This window comes from Plectropomus leopardus, chromosome 8, assembly GCF_008729295.1.
Source record: "Plectropomus leopardus isolate mb chromosome 8, YSFRI_Pleo_2.0, whole genome shotgun sequence".
Taxonomy (NCBI): domain Eukaryota; kingdom Metazoa; phylum Chordata; class Actinopteri; order Perciformes; family Serranidae; genus Plectropomus; species Plectropomus leopardus.
This window is the reverse complement of record NC_056470.1, coordinates 7,761,402-7,781,524: the sequence shown is the minus strand read 5'-3', so window position 1 is coordinate 7,781,524 and position 20,123 is coordinate 7,761,402. Positions and strand designations below refer to the sequence as shown.

Sequence of the window (20,123 nt, the reverse complement as noted above, 5' to 3'; positions counted from 1 at the left end):
GTTATGTTGTGTCTTCTTTGAAGTTCCTTTGCATCTCTCTTCTGTTTTTGTGTCTTTTTGGGGTCATTTTGAGTCTTTCATTCTTTCTTTTTTTCTTGCTAGTACTTGTTAATTTGAGTAACATTTTGCAAGTGAATGCCAGGGGGCTCCCTTAAACTTTGGGTCAAAGGGGCTTTTCATGTTCCTTTTTGTTAACTGTATTTATATTCTTCCAGTATATTTTACGAATATTATATTTTTGATCCAATAATCAAATTTTTACTTCCCTACAACAAAGCCGTTTATAGCTTTTACACAACCAGTCTAACTAAATGAAGGGATTGAGTGTAGGGAGGAGAGCAAGTAAGGAACATCTCGTGTGGATGCCAAGTTTCCAGCTGCCTGGAGGAAAAAGAAGCACCACCTGTCTTTTGACCACAATGCGATGATGACGGAGCAAAACCCAGAACAAGCGGCAGCTTCCAGCGACAATCCCAGGCCACATCTGGCCACAGTATTTATACCAAATCTAAACCAGACAACAGTTACATGATGAAGTACTTGCCTTGCCTTCTGAAAAAAATGAAAATCTACGCTTTGAAAAACTTCTCTTCTAACCTCTGCAAGCACACTTAAGCAAGTTGCACCAGGCCATTCTTGTGCACTGTTTGTATATTTTCCTTTGAAACTTATTGCACCAATTTGTACATGTCGTATGCAATCGTGCCAGTAATTTGTGCAGGCTGCAGTCACATGACCACTGCATTGACAGGAACAACTTTCCCCAGGAGATGGGAGTTTAGAACAGTGTGAACTCTGAGTGAACCTCATTTTAAAGTATGTTTTCACCATGTTTCATTTCCTAAACCTAACCACAGTAACTTAACATTAAGTATGTAACTTAACCTTATATGTAACTGTACGAGAAGTGTGTATGTATCTTTACGTTAAGTATGTAACATCATTGCAAGGTGCTAATACGTAAGATATTATACAAACCGTTGTATGTGGATACGTTGAGTTGCACATACCACAGGTGAAAATGTTGTTAGCTAGCTAAAGTTAGCTATGTTAATATTTCATGTGTAACTTTTTTTTGTTACAATAATGGCATTAATGATTGCACTGTCATTGAAAAAGCTTTATTAACAAGTGTTGTTTTCTTTATTATTTCACATTGGTTTGCACACAACTGTTAAACTGGAAAGTAACTTGTTCTTTAAATAATTTATGAAGCAGGTACTTTTAACTTAAAAACAAATTATATTTTTCACATTCACTTTCAGTACTCTCCCCAACACTGCATTTGGGGTTCCATGTTAACCATCTTGTCCAAAATGGATAAGAAACTGATACAGGCTAAAAGGTATTCACCAGAACCTCCTTTCAAGTGCTTCTTGGTCAGAGTGCCAGCTTAGTTAGGGATATCTTCTGTAATCATTACAACCTTGAAAAATGCGCCCAAGATGCACACATTTTCCCCATTTCACTTTTGGCACATTGCAAGCCTTACCAGAGGAAATAAATCAATTTGACTCATTAGGTCCATCTGGTGCTTGCGTAATGTGCATACGTGTTGGTGTTTGTGAGTTTGAATAGAGCAGCCGAAACCAATTAGTATGTGGGGCAGAGAAAAGAACCTCTGTGGACTTCATTAGACTCTCTTGGTCAGAAGTCCTACGAGCCCAGCATTTCCTCAAATAAAAGATCAAATTAGACTTAGAATATATATCTTGGGACCCAAAATTGGTCACAGAGATAACTTCTGTAGAGCCAAACCAGAAAACAGGACTTCCTAATATATTTAACAAGCTGACTACTGATGTGAGCAAAGATGCAATCTGTGTGGGAAAACAGAGAAGTGTTGACTGGATGCAGTGAATAGATACCACTTTGCAACTAACAACCTTACAGGAAGGACCTCTTTCTGATTCCAGGTCAGTATCAACTGAGAGAGGCAGAAACTTTGGTTAATGGGCCATGGTCCATTTATTTTGTGGGAAAGTAAAAGTACTAAGATGGAAAAACATTAAACAAACAACATAAAATGTTATCACAGGCAAAATCACAGTAGGGGTTTTCTGTATGTAGCAGTAAGTGGTAGGGATTATAGATGGCCTTTTTCACTGCAGACATTTTGACTTGTCTCAGCAGGAAAAGCACAGGTGTTACTAATAACATTAACGATGGCTTTGTTGTATTCAGGAGCCCCTGCCCAAGTCATGCCAGAGTAATCACTACTTATCTGACAGTCGAAAAACTTTGGAAACCCCAATCTCCCACGTTTTTGACATCATATTGGAAGGGGCTTTGTTTGAAACCAACAATGAGGTAAGAAAGTAAGATGGGTTTTAACTTGTCTCCGCTTTTCTATTTGTTGCACAACTACTTCGAACAAGACCTCAAACCCATATAAGGACATTGGTCTTATTTTCCTTGCCTTTGATATCAGAATCAAAAATACTGTTATTGATCCCCAAGGGGGAAATTGTGTATTACAGTTACTCTGATGCAAGCATAGAGTTATAGCAAGTAGAATACCAACACAAGTATATAAAAAAATAAAATAGAATAACAATAATGGTGAACAATTAGCACCAGTATGTAAATATTTAAAATAAAAATATGTATAATATTCTGAGTGTAAAGAAATACAGTAATAAACAATTGGCAATTAGTATGTGAACATTTAAATGAGGGTGGCACGGTGGGGGTCCTTGGATCGAAACCCGGTTGGAACAGGGTTCAGTCCATGGGCGGGGGCCCTCTGTGCGGAGTTTGCATGTTTTCCCCGTGTCTGTGTGGGTTCTCTCCGGGGTCTCCGGCTTCCTCCCACAGTCCAAAGACATGCAGCTCAGGTTGACTGGTGGCTCTAAATTTCCCTTAGGTGTGACTGTGAGTTCCAGACTGTCTATATATGTCGGCCCTGCGATAGTCTGGCGACCTGCCCAGGGTGTACCCCGCCTTCCGCCCAATGACCACTGGGATTGGCTCTGCGACCCTTACGAGGACACAATGAATATTTAAATGATAATATGGATAATGTGTTGACTGTGTGAAGTCTGTGAAATATAAAACTGTGCCTTATGCTACAATGCAATGTATAAAACTAGTGTGAAAGTTAGAAATATAAAAATACAAATATGCGTGCAATGAACAGCAGAAATATGCACGAGTAAGAATAACAAAAAGAATATATACAATATGTGTTGCATGTGAAATATGGCCTACATTCAAGAATTAGACAAATATTGCACATTTGAATAATTGCATAGAGGAATGCTGTGGTTAAATTATTGCCATTAAGACAGTGATATAAAGAGGTATTGCACCTTGTTTTTTAACCTACTACACAGATGCCATCTTTAGCAGCATGCGACTGCTACCGGCTTCACTGTGTGCTTATTGAGTTTGGTTGGTATTGCAAACAATAGCTAACTCAGCTAGGACTGGTGTTGCCCACAAAAGCTTGGTTTCTGACTTGTACTGCAACATGGTAAACGCAGGTGGGATGTCATTCCCAGCTCTGACTTCCAAGGTAAATGGAACAAGTGTCATTAGCAGTACCACAAGTAGCAGCAGAAGTAGCAGTAACAGTAGTAGTAGTGGCAGTAACAATGGTAATAGCAGAAGAAGCAGAGTCCTATGCAAAGCAAACCTCCTCACTGTGTGACATTGTGTATCCTTTTACACAGCATAATAGCCGCTGACTCTTTACTGTATACAAGTACACACTGAAACACTCCTAATGTTTACAAGCAGGCTGAGAGTGGATCATTTATCCAAACACACTGAAAGGTAATCTAACCTACGCAGGCAAATCTAATTAGGTTGGAGCCAGCAAAGTTACTTCAGCCCAGCGGAGGTGTTTATATGAGGTCTGCTCAGCTGGAGTGAAAGCAAAACTTCTATTACTGATGTTATTAGGCAGCATGTAAACACACTCACTTACCTACTCAATGGCTCCCTCATTCATTCAGTCACTCAGCCACCTATTTAGCCACGGGCATCTAAAACAGGCTAAGAGCTCAGTGTGCTGTCCAGGCAGCAGACGACTATTAGGAGCTAAAAAGGTGAGATTTGTACTGTTACTTTTCTCTCAAGGTTACACCTTTCTTGTCAGTTTAAATATCATCAGGTATATTAGTCCATATGAATTAACATACAGCTACTAACTATGTTAGTAGCCCAGGACAGATTGACAAAATACTGGCTGTAGAAAGGGGCTTCACGTTCTTGCATAAGTCACCAGGTTTGACAACCTCTCTGTCTTGAGCTGAATAGCATTAGAAAAACATTTATTTTAATCATGAAACTGCTTTATTCAGTATTTTTAACAGTTTAAATTACTGGGTCTGTTTGTTCAGGGGAGAAAGAGACTTCTCTGGATAATTCTTCTCCCGGTTAAAAGCTCTTGAACATCTGGAGCTTAATTTATCAGAGAAAAGAGGTGAGCATAGATTAGGTGCTAGGCTAGTGGCCAATCTCCAACATGCCAAAAAGCATTTGAGAAACACTGTTTTGTAACGTGAAACTGCTTTATTCAGTGTTTTTTCCACTTTAAATTACTGTGTCTGTTTGTTGTAGAGAAGCAGAGACCTCTGCAGATAATTCAGCTTCAGTTAAGAACCTCCTGAACCTCCAGATCTTAAGTTAAAAATTTTAGCACAGATAAGGGCAAGGATAGCAATCTCTCTCCAACATGCTAAATAGCATTGGAGAAACATTGATTTGTGGTTTGAAACTGTTTTATTTGTTATTTTAACTTTTAATCATCTAGTCTGTTTGTGTTGGATAGGAAGACACCTCTGTGGATAATTCAGCTTCTGGTGAGAACCTCCTGATTGTCTGGATCTTAACTAATTGGAGAAAAAGGGTGAGCACAGATCAGGTGCTGGGCTAGCAGCCTCTTTCTGATATGCCAAACAGCATCATAAAAACACAATTTTTTTAAACTACTACTACTACTATTTACTTTATTCTGTGTTCTTCTACTTTAAATCCCCAGATCCATTTGTTTTGGAGAGGAAGAGACCACTATGAATATTTCGTCTCTCAGTTAAAACCTCCTGTAGGAATTCTCTTTGGATAATATTTCAGCTGGTTGCATTCTGCGATCCTTATTGCTAGATGCCACTAAATCCCCTGTAATTATTACACACTGCTCCTTTAAGGTAAGATTATATGAAAATAATGTATTCCTATATGACATGACTGAAAGATACCACACCAGAAAAGCACCATTAAATTATAGAAACATTATACCACATTATGTGACATGTAACACAGAATAGCATGACCTATCCAAGTCCCCTATAGTTATTATGAGTATGATGAAAGTGATTTTATGACACACACACACACACACACACACACATCCTCTCTCGCTCCCTCCCTTCCTCCATTGACGCCAAACCCTGATCCGGCCTCTCTCCACCGAGAGCCAATTGCGGCGCGCCGAGCAGGCGAGCCTTCATGAGCCGACCCCCCTAATTTGACTGGTATAACATACCTAGCTCCGATCATGTGACGCCTAAGCGAACTACCAGCCCTCTAGAGAGAGAGTGATAGTGTGTGTGCGCGTGGATGTGCGTAAGAGAGAGCGAGAGACAGACAGAGAGAGAGAATGTGGAGGCGTACAGCTATGCAAAGAGCGTGTCGTGGACTTACATTGCCATTACGCACCATTACGCACTGACAGCTACTTTCAAGAGAAGAGCGCACGTCGCAGAGGAGCGGAATTTTGGATTTCTCGCATATACAAGTGAGTAAAAGTAGTGCGGTTGCTGTAATTCAATAGTGTTTGTTCAATTGTGCCAGCGTGTTTTCTGTCTGTCATTGTGGAGTGCAGATGAAAGCATGCAGCTGCGTGAATGGAGAGGAAATTAGGATCTTAACCATTGCGCGCATGTGGCGACATTGTATGCATAATGGTGCTGCCCGTTCACTATCTATATCATGTAAAACTAATATCAGGACTCATTTTTTCTGTGATCTGATTAGCAGTCACAGTGTTAACCTCCATGACTAATTATTAATGCAGCGCGGTGAAGACCAGGAGCGCATCGGGCTGTCAAAGCCTCTTTGATGTTTGACGGCGGCAGGGTTACCCTAGGGCAAGTGACTCAAGAATTGGATTTGAAGCCAAGGTGTTGCCAAACTCTCTTTCCAAACTTTTTTCCTCATGAGATATCGCCGAGGCACAGCAGCAGTCAACCCCAGACCCCCGATGCCACAGGACAGAGTCACAAAAGCACCCAAACCTGTCGAATTTTGGTGTAAGATCACATTACATAACTTACTGAAGGTGGAGAACAACGTCGGTGAGGTCTCACAATAACAGTTGATTTTAACGCACTGTGGTTGTGACAGCCTAATTAGCCTAACTGAAGTAATAATAGCAGTATTAATCAAATACATGTGCTAACTTTCTCACCTGAAATCTCTGTGAGGACCTCTGGAGGTCTCTGGACTTCACTTTGGAAACGGCAGCTTTTCATTCTCACAGAAGAGGGCGCACAATCATTTTTGATTTTGGGGGCATTTTTTTTTTTTTTGTTTTTTTGTTTTTCATGCAATCCACATTCAGCCTTCTGAGGTTTTAAAAGGGATTTTATCGTCATGTTTAATCATCATAAACCACACGTTGCATCCAAGGCCATTTGATTTTTAATCCATCTAAATGTAGATGTGGTGCATTGTCTCTGGGCTAGATAAAAATAGACACTAAATCCTTCACTCATCATCCCATTGAAATCTGTTGGTCTAGGACTGAATGACTGTGATGAATATCACCTCTGCATTTACCTTTCTGTTCAAATTGCACCCTGGTAGGACATTGTAATTGTATTCAAATTTCTGAGAGTATATCACAGTGTCTCAAAAAGTAATGTAACAGTGCAGGTTAAGCTGTAGGAAGGACCACTAGGGGGGAAATGGAAGCAAATCATTAAGTGACAGCAGAACCATGTGGCTTTAATGTTAGAAGTGGTGATAAATGGGAACCTATGATTCCACATGGTCAGTTTGAAGTCTGAGCCAGCAGCTGCAGCGTCACACACACACACACACACACACACACACACACACACACGCACACACGCATGCACACACAGAGTCTTCAAATTCCACTTCCTTCACACGTGGTTGATTTTCCTTTTGAAGTGCCATCAGCTGCAGACCTCTTGAGCCAGCAGCAGGTAGTGCGTAGAGACCACATCATAATCTTAAATTTCAGTCTTTCTGGTGGTTTACTTATTCTGACACAGTATAAACTTGAGGTATGTCATGTAAAACATTAACCCCAGGTCAGACTGGCCTGACTGAGTGGTACTGAGTTGTCATGCTGGTGTTCACTTTTAGAATTGATGATCACTTTACTGCATAAACTTGTTTACTGTAAAGTTTGATTCAGTGAAAAAGTAATTAGAATAAACAGTCCGAGCATGTGGTCAGTATTCAAAGTATCCTTATATGACGGTGCTGGGATATCTTACAAAAATGCACACACAATGTAAACTGTAAACTGTAGGAAAAGAGACATTGTGAGGGTGTACCTTAAAACATTGGTCTCTTGGGGGAAGTCCTGAAGGCAGGTCCTGTGTCTTATGACCCATCACCAACCGGCCTCTAACTGGATTGCTCTGGACCTTCCTCACTTCCTCCTGTAATTCCATAAGTGCATTGGTCTTTCAAAATATGTGGGTTATGCACAAATTATTGGCTCACGATTATGTGGGAAGTGTACAAATTTTGGTGCATTAATTTTCATAGGAAATAGACAAAGAGTTAATGAGAACAGCCTGCAATATTTCTTCATATACAAAAACAATGTGGTTTTGGCTAGTAAGCCATCCAAATCAAAGACAAATTCCTTTCATTGTCATGACTGATGAACACGCTCATTTGTGTTTTTGCAGGAAGAAGACCTAAGTTTTTCATTCAGCGGAACCGATTGATCTTCTGGGCACAGCTGCCATTCATCCGCACAGGAATGGTGGATCACTTGCCGCTTGGTGAGGAGACCTTCCTGTACTATACCGGCTCCCCGGGTTCTGAATACAGCTCCCTCTGTCACCACGCCAATGGTGGCACGTTGCAAGGAGTCATGGTAACTGACGCATGCATCTACGATCATCACCACCCCTACCAAGGGGTGACGCTCTCCTCATCCCCTCGCCTCTCTGAGGATGACCTCAGCGATTCCTCCAGTCCTCGTTCCTCCCTCTGTTCCAGCCCCGAGGCCTCATCGCCAATGCTGCGGCACGTTCTCGGCTCCAGCTACGAAAGCAGGAGCAGCAGGAGCAGCAGTGGGAGCTGTAGTTCATCAGGGGGAGAGAGTCAAGACAGCTTGCTGGACCTCCTCCTCTCACAGGCCTCCCTCACCAACTCATTAGGCTCTAATGGCAGCAGCGGCTCTCATTCTTGTCCTCTATCTTCCTCTCTATCCTTGTCCTCCCCAACTTCTTCATCCTCATCTGCCCCTCTTTTACCCATGGGCCTGGCCTGGGAGTCCAAGAGGGAGCAGCGGCTAAGCCTCCTCCAGCAGCACGCCAGGGAGGACTGTTACGAGTTCCCTGTCTTCTTGGATGAACTGCAGGATCCTGCAGCGCTCCTTTTTCAGCCCACCCTGGAAGAGATTGAGGAGTTCTTGGAGGAGAACATGACGGTGGCAGTGGAGAAAGAAGAGGAGGGGAGTGATGAGGCAATGTCACCAATGTCAGAGGATGCCGAAGCAAAAGGTTCAAGGACATTAGCAGGGGAACTCGAATTAGTTTCACAGAATTCAGATCAGACTGTACCTGTGGCTCATTCTCCACCCTCCTCCTGCACAGAGACCAAACATACACCATGTGCATCTGACATGGACAGCTCACCATCAGCAGTGGATGTCAGTTGTACATCTAGTTCTAGTTCAATGAGTAGTGTTGATGGGATCAAACAGGAGGATTGCGGCTCGCCGCCAGCCTCATCAGAAGGTACCAGTACCTCCAGTGTGCCTGTCATCTTACAAATCCAGCCCATACAGATCAAACAAGAGCCCAGCCCTAGTGCCATATCAGACACAGTCACCCAGCAAACCCAACTCCCCAAAGCCCAGTCTCAGCCAACACAGGCTCCGTCGGATATCAAAATCGCTCAGCTCCTGGTCAACATCCAGGGGCAGACCTTTGCCTTGGTGCCTCAGCTACTTTCCACAACAAACATTTCTGGCTCGAGCAAAAATGGAAGCACCGGTTCACCCAAATTTGTCCGGATCGCACCGGTGCCCATTGCCGCCAAACCCTCCGGGCTTGGGGAAGGGGGGTTAGGCACAGGTTCGACTGCAGTGGTCCTCGCTGGAGGCCAGAGGTACCAGAAGAGTGCTGTAGCAGACCTCATTAAAATGCACAAGTGCTCTTTTCCTGGGTGTAATAAGATGTACACCAAGAGCAGCCACCTTAAAGCCCATCTGAGGAGGCACACAGGAGAGAAGCCCTTTGCCTGCACGTGGCCCGGCTGTGGATGGAGGTGAGCAGAAACAAATGTCCTTTTCATGAAATCATATTTGAAAAATGAATGTGCTGGAGAGGGTAGTCATTGACTGAAGAGATAGAGATGAGTTTGAGCTATATTAGAACAATCTTTCCACCTTTAAACTCACACATTGCAACCTGGAGCTGATCAAAAGTTGGCCGAGTAAATAGAAATGAATGGATACATTGATAGGCAGATGAAATACACAGTACAGCTAAATGTATAAGTGATGTAGGCACTTTTCTGAAGGATATGTTTATCTACTCAGAGATGATAGTAACCAGGGTTATCAACTTCCGCTGTGAGCTCGTAACTTTCAGATAGCTGTTGATAATTGACCCTTCCTGTGTGTATTGACTTTGAAGAGGTGTACAGAATGAAATTACCTTGCAAGAACAGAGATAAAAGTGCTCTTTAGCAATTGGCTATTACATATAAGAGCCAGTGATACATTTTAGGACAGGACAAATCTTAATCCAACAAGTTCTACTGGACAGAACTTTCTAAGGGTTGAAACATGTTGGCAGGTTTTCATCCTTTTCATAGAAGCAAAAAATGGTCAGAAGTCCTTCACATTATGACAGAAAGTCCCTTTGATGTCACCACTTTGTTTAAGAGAGCCATTATATTGTTTTAACAGGAGAGAAAAAGGTTTTGGATTTGTGCTAGTGAGACCAGATCATAAATATGTGTCATATTTAATGAGACTCCAACAGACAGTAATTTAATGGATGTGAGGGGAAAGGGGTCATCTTGAGGAAAACTACACTCAGGTCAATTCAAGATAGTTACACTTTGTCCATGCTGGCTGTGTCTCCACTATCTGTGTGTTTTTGTACCGTGGTTCAAGTTGTAGATTAGATAGAACGCCTTTTGAAGTTTTCTGCAGGCAGACTTTGCCCCTGCCAGTTATTCCACTTGTTTGCTTACTGTCTGCAACCACTTCACACACACGGACATTCACACAGCAGAAATAATTGCAGAATCAAGCTCCAACTTTTCACTTCAGACATGCTCTCTCTACGCACAGAATTAGTTTTCAAATCATGATACATTTTTAAAGACTTCCTGGCTGCAAACTGGCATAATTGCTTCTCTGTCCTTTTATCATTACTGTCATCTAAGTAAGAAAATCCTGATTTAAACTTCTGTCCAAAGTACAAATGCCTCTATACATGGAGTTATTGCCCAAGGCATGTGTGTTTCCACACTTGGATGGAGGCAGGGTTAATTTAGGGCAAGCATTATGGTTAAGGTTAAATTATGATGAAAGTTTGAGTTAAAGGGTGAGGGTAGAATGTGTAATATCTCTCTGTAAGGAAAGTAATGCAAATTTTGCCAGTGTGTATGAGGAAAAGCATGGTAAACTGAAAGTAAACTGTCTGCTGATTCACTCTATTATACTTCCTGCAGGACCACACACTGTGAGGTTGCTGTACGGCACCTGCAGCCACTAAAAATGTTCCATATCTGACACTTTTCTTTTTTTTTTTTCAGAAAGTGCATTATGTCTGGGCTTACATCCAAGTATTTATAATAAAAGAAAAGTTATTGAAGACAAAAAAATTATATTTTTTTTACTGTCACTACTAGACACTTCTTTGTTTACGTGTTTTGTTTAAAGGAATACTTAATCCCAAAAATGATCATTTTCATATCAGTCACAGACCCTGTGTAATGTTGAATTCATGCTGAAAACTTTGTTTTTCTTACGAAGAATCCAAATTCTCTTAATGAATTGAAGTAATTAAATAAAAGTCTCATGAACTGACGAATAGCACACCTTGGCAAACGTGCATTTGAACTCTGCTCGGGCATTCCACTGAAATCCCACCTTCCAGCATGTTCATTATCCTGGAAGTGACAGGCGTGGATGTGTGACAGCAGAACTCCTGACAAATCAACAAGCTTTCAATGTGATTCACCAGCAGAGTTCAATTGCATGTGCTTTCTGTGCTAGTGTGTGACTCGTTTGTCGTGTTTGGTTCACATCCGTCAAACAGTTCCATTTGGCTTGGAGCCCACAGCTAGCTAGGCTATGTTTTTAGCATCTGGCATCAACTTGACGACTGCACAGTAATCATTAACAGGTCTTGAAACGTTTCGCATTTTCCATATATGTCACACAGGCGTTTGTGGGCTTGATTAAAGAACATATGAATGATCTTTATTAGGGTTATTTTTGGCATAGGTTCGTTTAAAAAGAGGCTAGATTAGACATGAAATTAAAAACATGTTCGTCTAAATGAATACTTCAACATAATGGCCATTGCAAGTTTTTCTTGCATGCCTCTACGGGAAACATATTGATTTATTGGACCTTGTTTAACAACAGCAAACACACCTGTTTACAAACTCTCACACAACTCATGCAGTATTATTCAAGTCTCATTGATCCAGTTGTATGCTCATTATTTCCCATATGCAGTTTCACTTTTTTAAAAAAAAAACCCTGAATATCAGAGTCTGGCTTTGAAGAGTTTCACCTTCAGTTCAGTTTTAAATTGTAAGGTTTTAGTGTGTGAGACATACAAGAAAAACAATGTTTTCTTCACAGATTCAAGTAAATGTATAATGATCAACTGATATAAAGACGGGCATTTTGTGGATTAAGTGTTCCTTTAAATACCCTTGTTTATTTTTGCTGAGTAAGAGTGCATTTCTCTTTCTAGTAAATTATTCATTAACCATTTTTGTGGCATGTGTTGATAAATCTCAGGATTTTTAATTACAGATGTTCTGATCAGTGGGGAATATGTGTTATAGCTATAAATATTAATAGCTATTTACAGACTGTTGGGCTAAAATGCACATAAAGCCTAGTGCTCCTTTACAATGAACCACTACATGGTTCGAAACCCGTAGGCATTATAATATGCAATAATTAGGATTCGTGTATATGATGGAACAGTTGCGAGAGAGTCGTGGTTGTTGTGGAGAGTCCTACATCTTATATCACCACGGCTCTCTCTAACATCTCACATTGTGTGTTTGTGCGCGTAAATAGTGATTTAGACTTTTCGTGATCCCCTTTCTCCGCATGTGAAAAAATTAAATGTACAAAAAATGTTATAACTTATGTAAGTTCATACACAGATGTTATGTAACGTTACATCAGGAGGAACCGTCCAAGTCAGGAGGAACTGTCCAACACCAGAGCTACATTTGTTAAACATTTTGAATCTTTAGTATTCTAGTCAGTCAGAGTGGGGGATTACGTTTAATGTAGCACCACTTTGTTGTTGTGGGTGACACATGGATATATAGGATGCCTTTATGAACTTGGGGCCATGCAGTTTTTACATACATGTACATACAGGTATGTTTTTACATACCCCAGTCCTTCCCGAATCCACCTCTACAGTGTTTACATGACAGCAGAAATATACCATGTAGCATGTGCCCTTTCCTTGCTCCTCTCCCTCTGGGCCAGGAAGTCAGGCACCTCTTACCCTTCGTAACCTTAGACCAGATCCATGTGTTTGCCCCTCTGAAGTAGAGAGGAGTGGTATTTCATTGGCTCAACTCCTTTATATAACTCAGTGGAAGTTACATTTCTTTCCTTTTCTTTTTTAACCCTTTGAAACCTGAATTGACATAACTTTTTTTGTGCTGCGTTCAGACGCCTTTAAAAGTAAACCCTCTAACCCTGAGCAAAAAAACACTGGCAAAAAAAAAAAGGCAAAGAGCAACTTGGCAAGAAATGGTACACAAATAGTGCAAAAATATGTAGATTTGGAAAAAAAAAATTAAAGCTAGAGAAAAAATTCCTAAAATATATGTTTTAAAATGATCATAATTATGTATTTAAAATATTTTACAGAATTATTATTATTGCTAACTTTTGGGGTAATTTCTTCAGAAGTTGCTCACTGTGTTCTCCCAATGTTTTAGAAAGAAATAAAGCCTATTTGCTCAGTTTTCAAAGGTTTAAAGCTTTTCTAGCCGTGTATCCCTCTCTTTCTTTGGCTGTAGTTTATGGTTACGCTTACAGTTCTGGATGCACGGACAAAGTCACATGTAAACATTTATAGAAACACATGCAGGCAACACATACGGGAGCACGCTGTATTTTCAGCTCAGACCTGCATGGAGCTTGTGAGATTTGGACGGCTGGGCTCAAACCCAAACAGTTTGCTGTAATAACACCGTGACGTGTGTGTACTCGGCAGTTGTCATCAGGGCACTGGCTTGTTGTCCTTGTCAGCTGACACATTCATCGTTACAACAAAACACTATTGTTGGGTGGTGATGGAGCTGCAACAGTTTGATTTAGCATGTGATTTGGGCTCATTTGAGAAGTTACTGTCAGTCAGTTATGATTTGATATTGATCCTCCTGGGAAACAGCGAGATTGGGGGCTTTGAGAAAACAGTTTCTGTGGAGCTAAAAAGGATCTCATTTCTTGCTAGAGAACAAATTTTGGAATTGAATCCAGCTCTTTAGCTTAAAAGAAAAACATCTATTTTGGAAAATCAGTCAAAAGAGGTTTTATGGCTGCTTGTATATAGTTTTGCAAACGTGTGTCATTGATTAGCGCTGTCATGCATTAATGTGATTTCAGCTTACAGAGAGTTGAAAGTGAGTCGCTCATAAACCCAAAGGACACAAAGGGCTTTGAGCTGACAGGATAAACTAAACAAAAAGACACAAAGATGACAGATAAAGCTGTACAGTACATGTGCTTGCCAATATCTCTGTTACTGTAAGTTTCCAGGTGTGTAACCAACCTGACAGCCCCACCTTGCGTGGCTGTTTTCACTACACCTTTCTTAGGGACAAGCCAGAACAACGCCTATGTATGTGTTTCCCACAGCGCCCACACTAATATGTATACTATGTGTCGTGCTGCAGCCACACCAAGCCGCCCCGAGGACTTAAAATTGCTTGTGAAAAACACACTCAAGTGATCAGCAGCAGTGCCCTTCAACCCTGGGAACTCAGTGACCTTGACCAACATGTATGAAGCAGGGAAACCTTAAGTTACATAAGGGGGAGGGATTAAGAAATAAAGGAAGAGTTATAGGAAGAAAAAGTATGACAAAGACAGGTATTGAGGTTGTGAGAGAGAGCTGGCTCATGAAAAAAGACAAAAAGACAGCCTGATTGTTCTTTAAATGCATGTTGTGTTGAAAGATCCCCCACTGGTGTAGTATGTTATAGTTGGGCTCCAGCCCAGTTTGAGTCACTAGAAACGCTGTACATGGTTTCTATCATGCCCCAGCTTGAAGCTGATATAGTACAGCTTCAGGGTGTAATGTGTGCATGCGCGTCACACGCTGATTACCATAAGGAACAAATGTGCAGTCACATAAAGTACAGAGCATAAAGAGATTGATGTGGTTTCAGATTTGTATCTTAACAACAGCATGCCTCTTGGTGTAGATTAAGAAACCCAGCTAATCCCTTTAACATCGGTAAAAACTCTCATGACAGGCAAGTCAGCACAAAGTCCTTTTGCCTGCAGGCTTTTAGCGCCTGTTGTAGAAAGCATTTGTTTTTGTTAAAGCTGCACTAATGTATTTATTTTTATATTTAGAATTGATCAAATGCCTGTGTGTATGGGCGCTTGAAGTGATAAACCCAAAGAGAATTGACTGCAGTTCCACTCAGGTCTATGGAGCGTTAAAGCCACAGCGCACTCCAAAATCCTAATGACATATTTTTCCCCTTACCTGTCATGCTATTTATCAGTGTCGATTGTTTTGGTGTGAGTAGCTTAGTTTTGGAGTTATCGGCCATGGAGATGTCTGCGTTCTCTCCAATTTAATGGAACTATATGGCACTCAGCTTGTGGTACTCAAAGTAGGAAAAAAAAATCTCAACAGCAATGTCTCTTTCCAGAAATCATGACCTAATTGCTCAAGATAATCCTTGTTGTGAGCAATTTCATGTAGGAACATTCTCATCTGCTGCTTGCTCATTTAGTACCACTGAGCTAGCTAAAATTACAGCTCAGCCAAGTAGGATGCCATTTATGTTTACATCTTGCACTATCACAAGCACAATGCAGTTGGCAGATGTAGGCTAGTTTGATAAAAAATAAAATAGTTAGTTTGACCCTAATTATCATATTTTAGCATTCTCACACAAAAAAACAAAAAGAACACACTGCTAGCATTGGTATTGTGAGCACATTAGCATGCTTAAGTCCTGCTAGCATGGCTAAGGACAAAAAGTCTTGTTTCAGTGGTGAATAATTATTAGTATGAGCTTGCGTGATGAACACCAGCTAAGAGTGTAAAAGGGAAATAGATAAAGGACTTGCAACAATAAAATAGGCTTAGATATAGATTCAAAGTATATTTCAATTTTGTACCTTGAATTTGTGAAGAAAGCTTTGTTTTGTCAAATGCCTCTACAGTGAACAAATAATTTTAATTAATTTTTTAAGTAAACGGAGTTCGCATTTCACTACAATTAGTGTAGGCGGAAGTGTAGGGTTTTCCATTCACTGTGACAGAATGCAAGACAGAGTTTTCTTCGTGAATTCAATGTAACACACAGTTTTATACAAATGGAACATTTTGCGAGTGAAGAATTCCTTAGTCTGTTTATAGTATTTATAGGACTGTGGACAAAGTCTACTGCAGATTAAAAAGATTTCAATACCGAACATTAACCACACGAGTCAAGTTGAAGTGTTTGTTTTGAAGTTCTTACCTTTAAGATTCCATAGTTAACCTTTTTAAGCTTTGTCAGTTATCTCCCTTTTATCAGGCCATTAAAATGATGAATAGGCTAGTTGTGTAATCCATGTGTAGAGTGGAAATGGTTTGAAGTAACTGTGAGTGACGTCTTTATATCTCTGTGAATTATCACCTTCATGCCTTTAGCCTGCCGCCGCTGCTGCTGCTACTGGAAATGCACCATGAAATAAATCCCCGTTACAGATTAATCTGATCTTAACAGCTTTACTAATAAAATATATACAGATGCACACGATGATATATGCACACTCGTGTACAACAGGCACTACTCTATCATCCAATTAACCCTTTACTGTCTAAGCTAGTCTGAGCCCATAGAGACCGGAGAGCAGAGCAGGCCAGAAATAGACTGGGCATAGATTTGCACTGCTCATGTGTTGAGCTAAATATGGGTCGGCTCTTTAACTCCACAGCAGACGCACAGCAATGCACATGTACAGTATAGCATCACACTTCTCAGATACCCTCATATTAAACAGCTTGACTTGGCTTTTATGTTATTTGGCTGTTTGAAGCATGACTGCTTCCATTATTTTTATATAGGAAACACTATATACAAACAGGTTAATTTACATACGGAAGAGGAAGTACTTAAAAAGGGCTGAAAACTGTTAATTTTCCTCAGTGAAATATACTGAGTGACAAAAAATTGGAAGATATGATGGGAAAGTATTGTTAAAAAGTTGCTTAATGTTTTGAAAAAAATCATCATCATAATTTGATAAATGACATCCTGGGTTTCCTTTTGGCAGGTTCTCCCGGTCCGATGAGCTGTCCCGACACCGGCGCTCCCACTCAGGAGTGAAACCATACCAGTGCATCGTCTGCGAAAAGAAGTTTGCCCGCAGCGATCACCTGTCGAAACACCTCAAAGTCCACCGCTTTCCACGAAGCAGCAGGACAGGACGCTCTGCAAACTGACTCTGCTGACCCCACTCTGACAGACTGACGCTCAGCAGAGAGAGAGGGGGGATTGGGGGGGAGCTGCATCCGTGTATGTGTGTGTATTTGTGTGTGACTGAAGACAGAGAAGAGGGGGGTGAAAGTCCAAACACCTTTTAAAGGAGTCTGTGCAGGACCCTTGAGCTCGTTTGTGTTTATGTTCAAATATGTACGCGTGACGTACATTCATGGTACTGTTATAATTTATTGGGTGGCGAGGAGAAGACTGTAAAACTAAAACAGAAAACTGTTACTTGACACACCCTCACAGGTGGAATAAGCTTCTTGTATATTACAACTTTTTTTTCTCTATCAAATCTTTTCACTAATCTAATTTGAAAAAAGATTTGCGACTCAGAGTATTTTTACACTTTGAGGTGTGTGTTATTGTTGTTGCTGGAGTCAAAAGCCTTATATAAACAGGAATGCATTACTAAGGGGTCTGCTACTATATAAAAACCCCATTTTTTTTTTATCTTCCAGGAGCCAAATGTTTTAAGGTACTAGCAAAATCTCATTATTTAATGGCTTGAATTGAATTTGTTGCCCAACAACAAGAGCTTACTGGACATAGTAAACTATCAGGGCCTTGGTTTAATTCTTCCTTGATAGACAGCAGAGCAAATGATGCATCAACATTCCTGTAGCTTTCAATAGTTGTCTTTTTTGCCTTTGAGCCCAGTTACAGGAAGAAGGAAATGGAAAAAAAACATGAACAATGTTCATGTTCATGTTGAATTACTGCTTACCAACGGACATCATGTCATTATGTAATTTGCACTGGCACACATGAAATTTACAGTTGTCTGCCCACACAACACAAGTATTTTGTGTTGTGGTCTGACTTGACTCACTGCTATGTAAAACTTTTTGTTCTCATGAGGTCAAGAGACAGTTTATCAGAATGTTTTATGGCCTGTTTGGATCAAAAGAAATTGGGTTGCAGCTAAGATTATCCTTAAAATATGACAATCTGAGGTTTAAAATAAGTATTTACAGAATGCTGTCTGTCGTTCTGTCTTCAATTTATGATGTATCACTTTTCTTTTCTTTTTTTACCATATCATTACTTTATGTCACTTAATTAATTTCATGTCACTGCTGTCAGAAAATATGTGAAATAATTCAAGATGGTAAATTCACATTGCTAAGAAGCTGGTGTCAGTTCCAATCAGCTGGACACGGATTCAGCTGGCCTTGAACAAATCAAATCTTTTGCCTCCTTTCTTGCCAAATCAAGTTTCTTATGCCCTCTTCGTCATAGATTAATTTCAATATGGATTAATTTTACATATAAAAATGATGAAATGATTTACATATGGTGAGACTTAAACAATGAGCCGTTAAAACTCCAGACCACCAGAAGAAATTTATCAAAGCAGGTCTGTAACTTTAGCTTGAAAAGCGTCCGCTGTTTCTATTAGTATCATAATAAGATAATGGTGCAACTAGGCATAACAATAACACAAGTACAGAAAAAGTGTAAGAAAAAAAAGTGTAAGCTAGCATTACATCCCCAGTTTAATGGCAATATGTGAAATGGACACAAAGTCTCAACAATGCATTACGTTGTGGTGGATACAAAATACGTTAAAATGATGTGCTGGTAACACAAAAACAATTCCAAAGCAAAATCAATGAAGGTATTTTGTCATAGTGGACATATGAAATAAGTATAAAGGGCTGTAAAGTCTATGTAAGGAAGATGGGTCTAACAAACAGACTTTTACCCAGGAGACCGCTGTTTGTGTCCCGTGTGAAAACAGAAATAAACATAGTTATGTGACTTTATGGACTTCACATAACTATGCAAAGTATTTTATGGTGGAACTTCATAAGACTATGCAAGTACAAAACTTGATGTCGTGCACGCGTGTATCACATACATAGTTATTTTAACAGAAACCTTTATTTCCTTAACTTAAATTTTTAGTTGTTTTTTTCTTTCCTCTAACCTTAACCAAAATGTGACCATTCGTAGACTTTGCATTGACATTGTTTTCGTGTTGCCAGCCTGTAATTTTAACATATTTCATGCCCACAACCATGTGACGGGTTGTCAATAGATCTTGTCCATTTCACAGATTTCTGTGAGATTGTGTTGAAAATTAGCCACCTTAAGCTACTGGTCATACCAGACCAAGTAAAAGTGTAGCAGCAGCTTAACAAATAAGTGTAATAAGTGTATTGGGTGTAAAGGGAGAGTTTTATTGCTTATAAAATTAAACTTTTGACTAGTAAAAGAATGAATGTGCTATGTCTATGGCTCTGACTTATCTCCCATTAAAGCCTCTTCTCTTGCCAAAGCAGGTTTTTCTCCTCTCCCTTCCAAAAATTAATTTCATAAAATGAAAAATGAAATGATTTGCATATTAAATGTAACTGGAAATTTTTGTTGTTGTTGCCCATTTGTTGAGACTGGAATTATGAGCCATTACAGCATCACAAATCAAAGGGGATCTCCATGACTCCCTTTCATTCAGTCTGGTCTCATTACTTGTTACAGCATATTCGTCAATGGTAAATCAAGTATTTAAGGAACAAAATTATCTGTCCCTGGTCTCGAACATATCAAATCTCTTGCCATAAAATGAGATGCCTTTGTCTTGTACTGTAAGGGAACAGTGACTGTTTTGCTTTTTTTGTCATATCGCATTTACCTGTATAGACTGCTTTAGTGTGTGTCATTCTGCATCTCAGTTAAATTAAACCAAATGTATGATGGAAGGGATGCAAATGCCGGCGGCACAGAGTTCAGACCTCATCCCCTGTGCCAAACAATTCAGTACACAACATTCAGTATTGAAAATGGTTGAAGAATTGAAAGTTTGAACTGGAATTGAATTGTTTTTTGGAAGTGTTTGATTTGCTGAAAAAGTAAGTAGCCAAGTCTTCGGTACACAATAGCTAAACGAGACGTCGTATGGAGGAAGTGTATCATTGATGTCAGGCATTCCTTCCATACAATCAGAAGAA

At 40.1% G+C, this 20,123-nt stretch overlaps 1 protein-coding gene across 2 annotated transcripts; it reads left to right on the top strand.

Moving 5' to 3' along the window:
• Positions 1-5,121: 5,121 nt before the first annotated feature.
• LOC121947081 (Krueppel-like factor 15) lies at positions 5,122-17,150 on the top strand. Of its 2 annotated transcripts, none has more exons than XM_042491971.1 (3): positions 5,122-5,153; positions 7,899-9,489; positions 16,958-17,150. In XM_042491971.1, the coding sequence occupies exons 2-3, from the start codon at positions 7,973-7,975 to the stop codon at positions 17,124-17,126; spliced, it is 1,686 nt and encodes a 561-aa protein (XP_042347905.1). In that variant the 5' UTR covers positions 5,122-5,153; positions 7,899-7,972; the 3' UTR covers positions 17,127-17,150. The 2 variants fall into 2 exon arrangements, with proteins under 2 accessions (XP_042347905.1, XP_042347904.1); XM_042491970.1 differs by lacking the exon at positions 5,122-5,153 and adding an exon at positions 5,583-5,743.
• Positions 17,151-20,123: the final 2,973 nt, after the last annotated feature.

Coding starts and splice junctions, on each gene's coding strand:
- LOC121947081 (XM_042491971.1), top strand. CDS start 7,973: ATGGTGGATCACTTGCCGCTTGGTGAGGAGACCTTCCTGTACTATACC. Junction 9,490..16,957: donor TGGCCCGGCTGTGGATGGAG/GTGAGCAGAAAC, acceptor TCCTTTTGGCAG/GTTCTCCCGGTCCGATGAGC.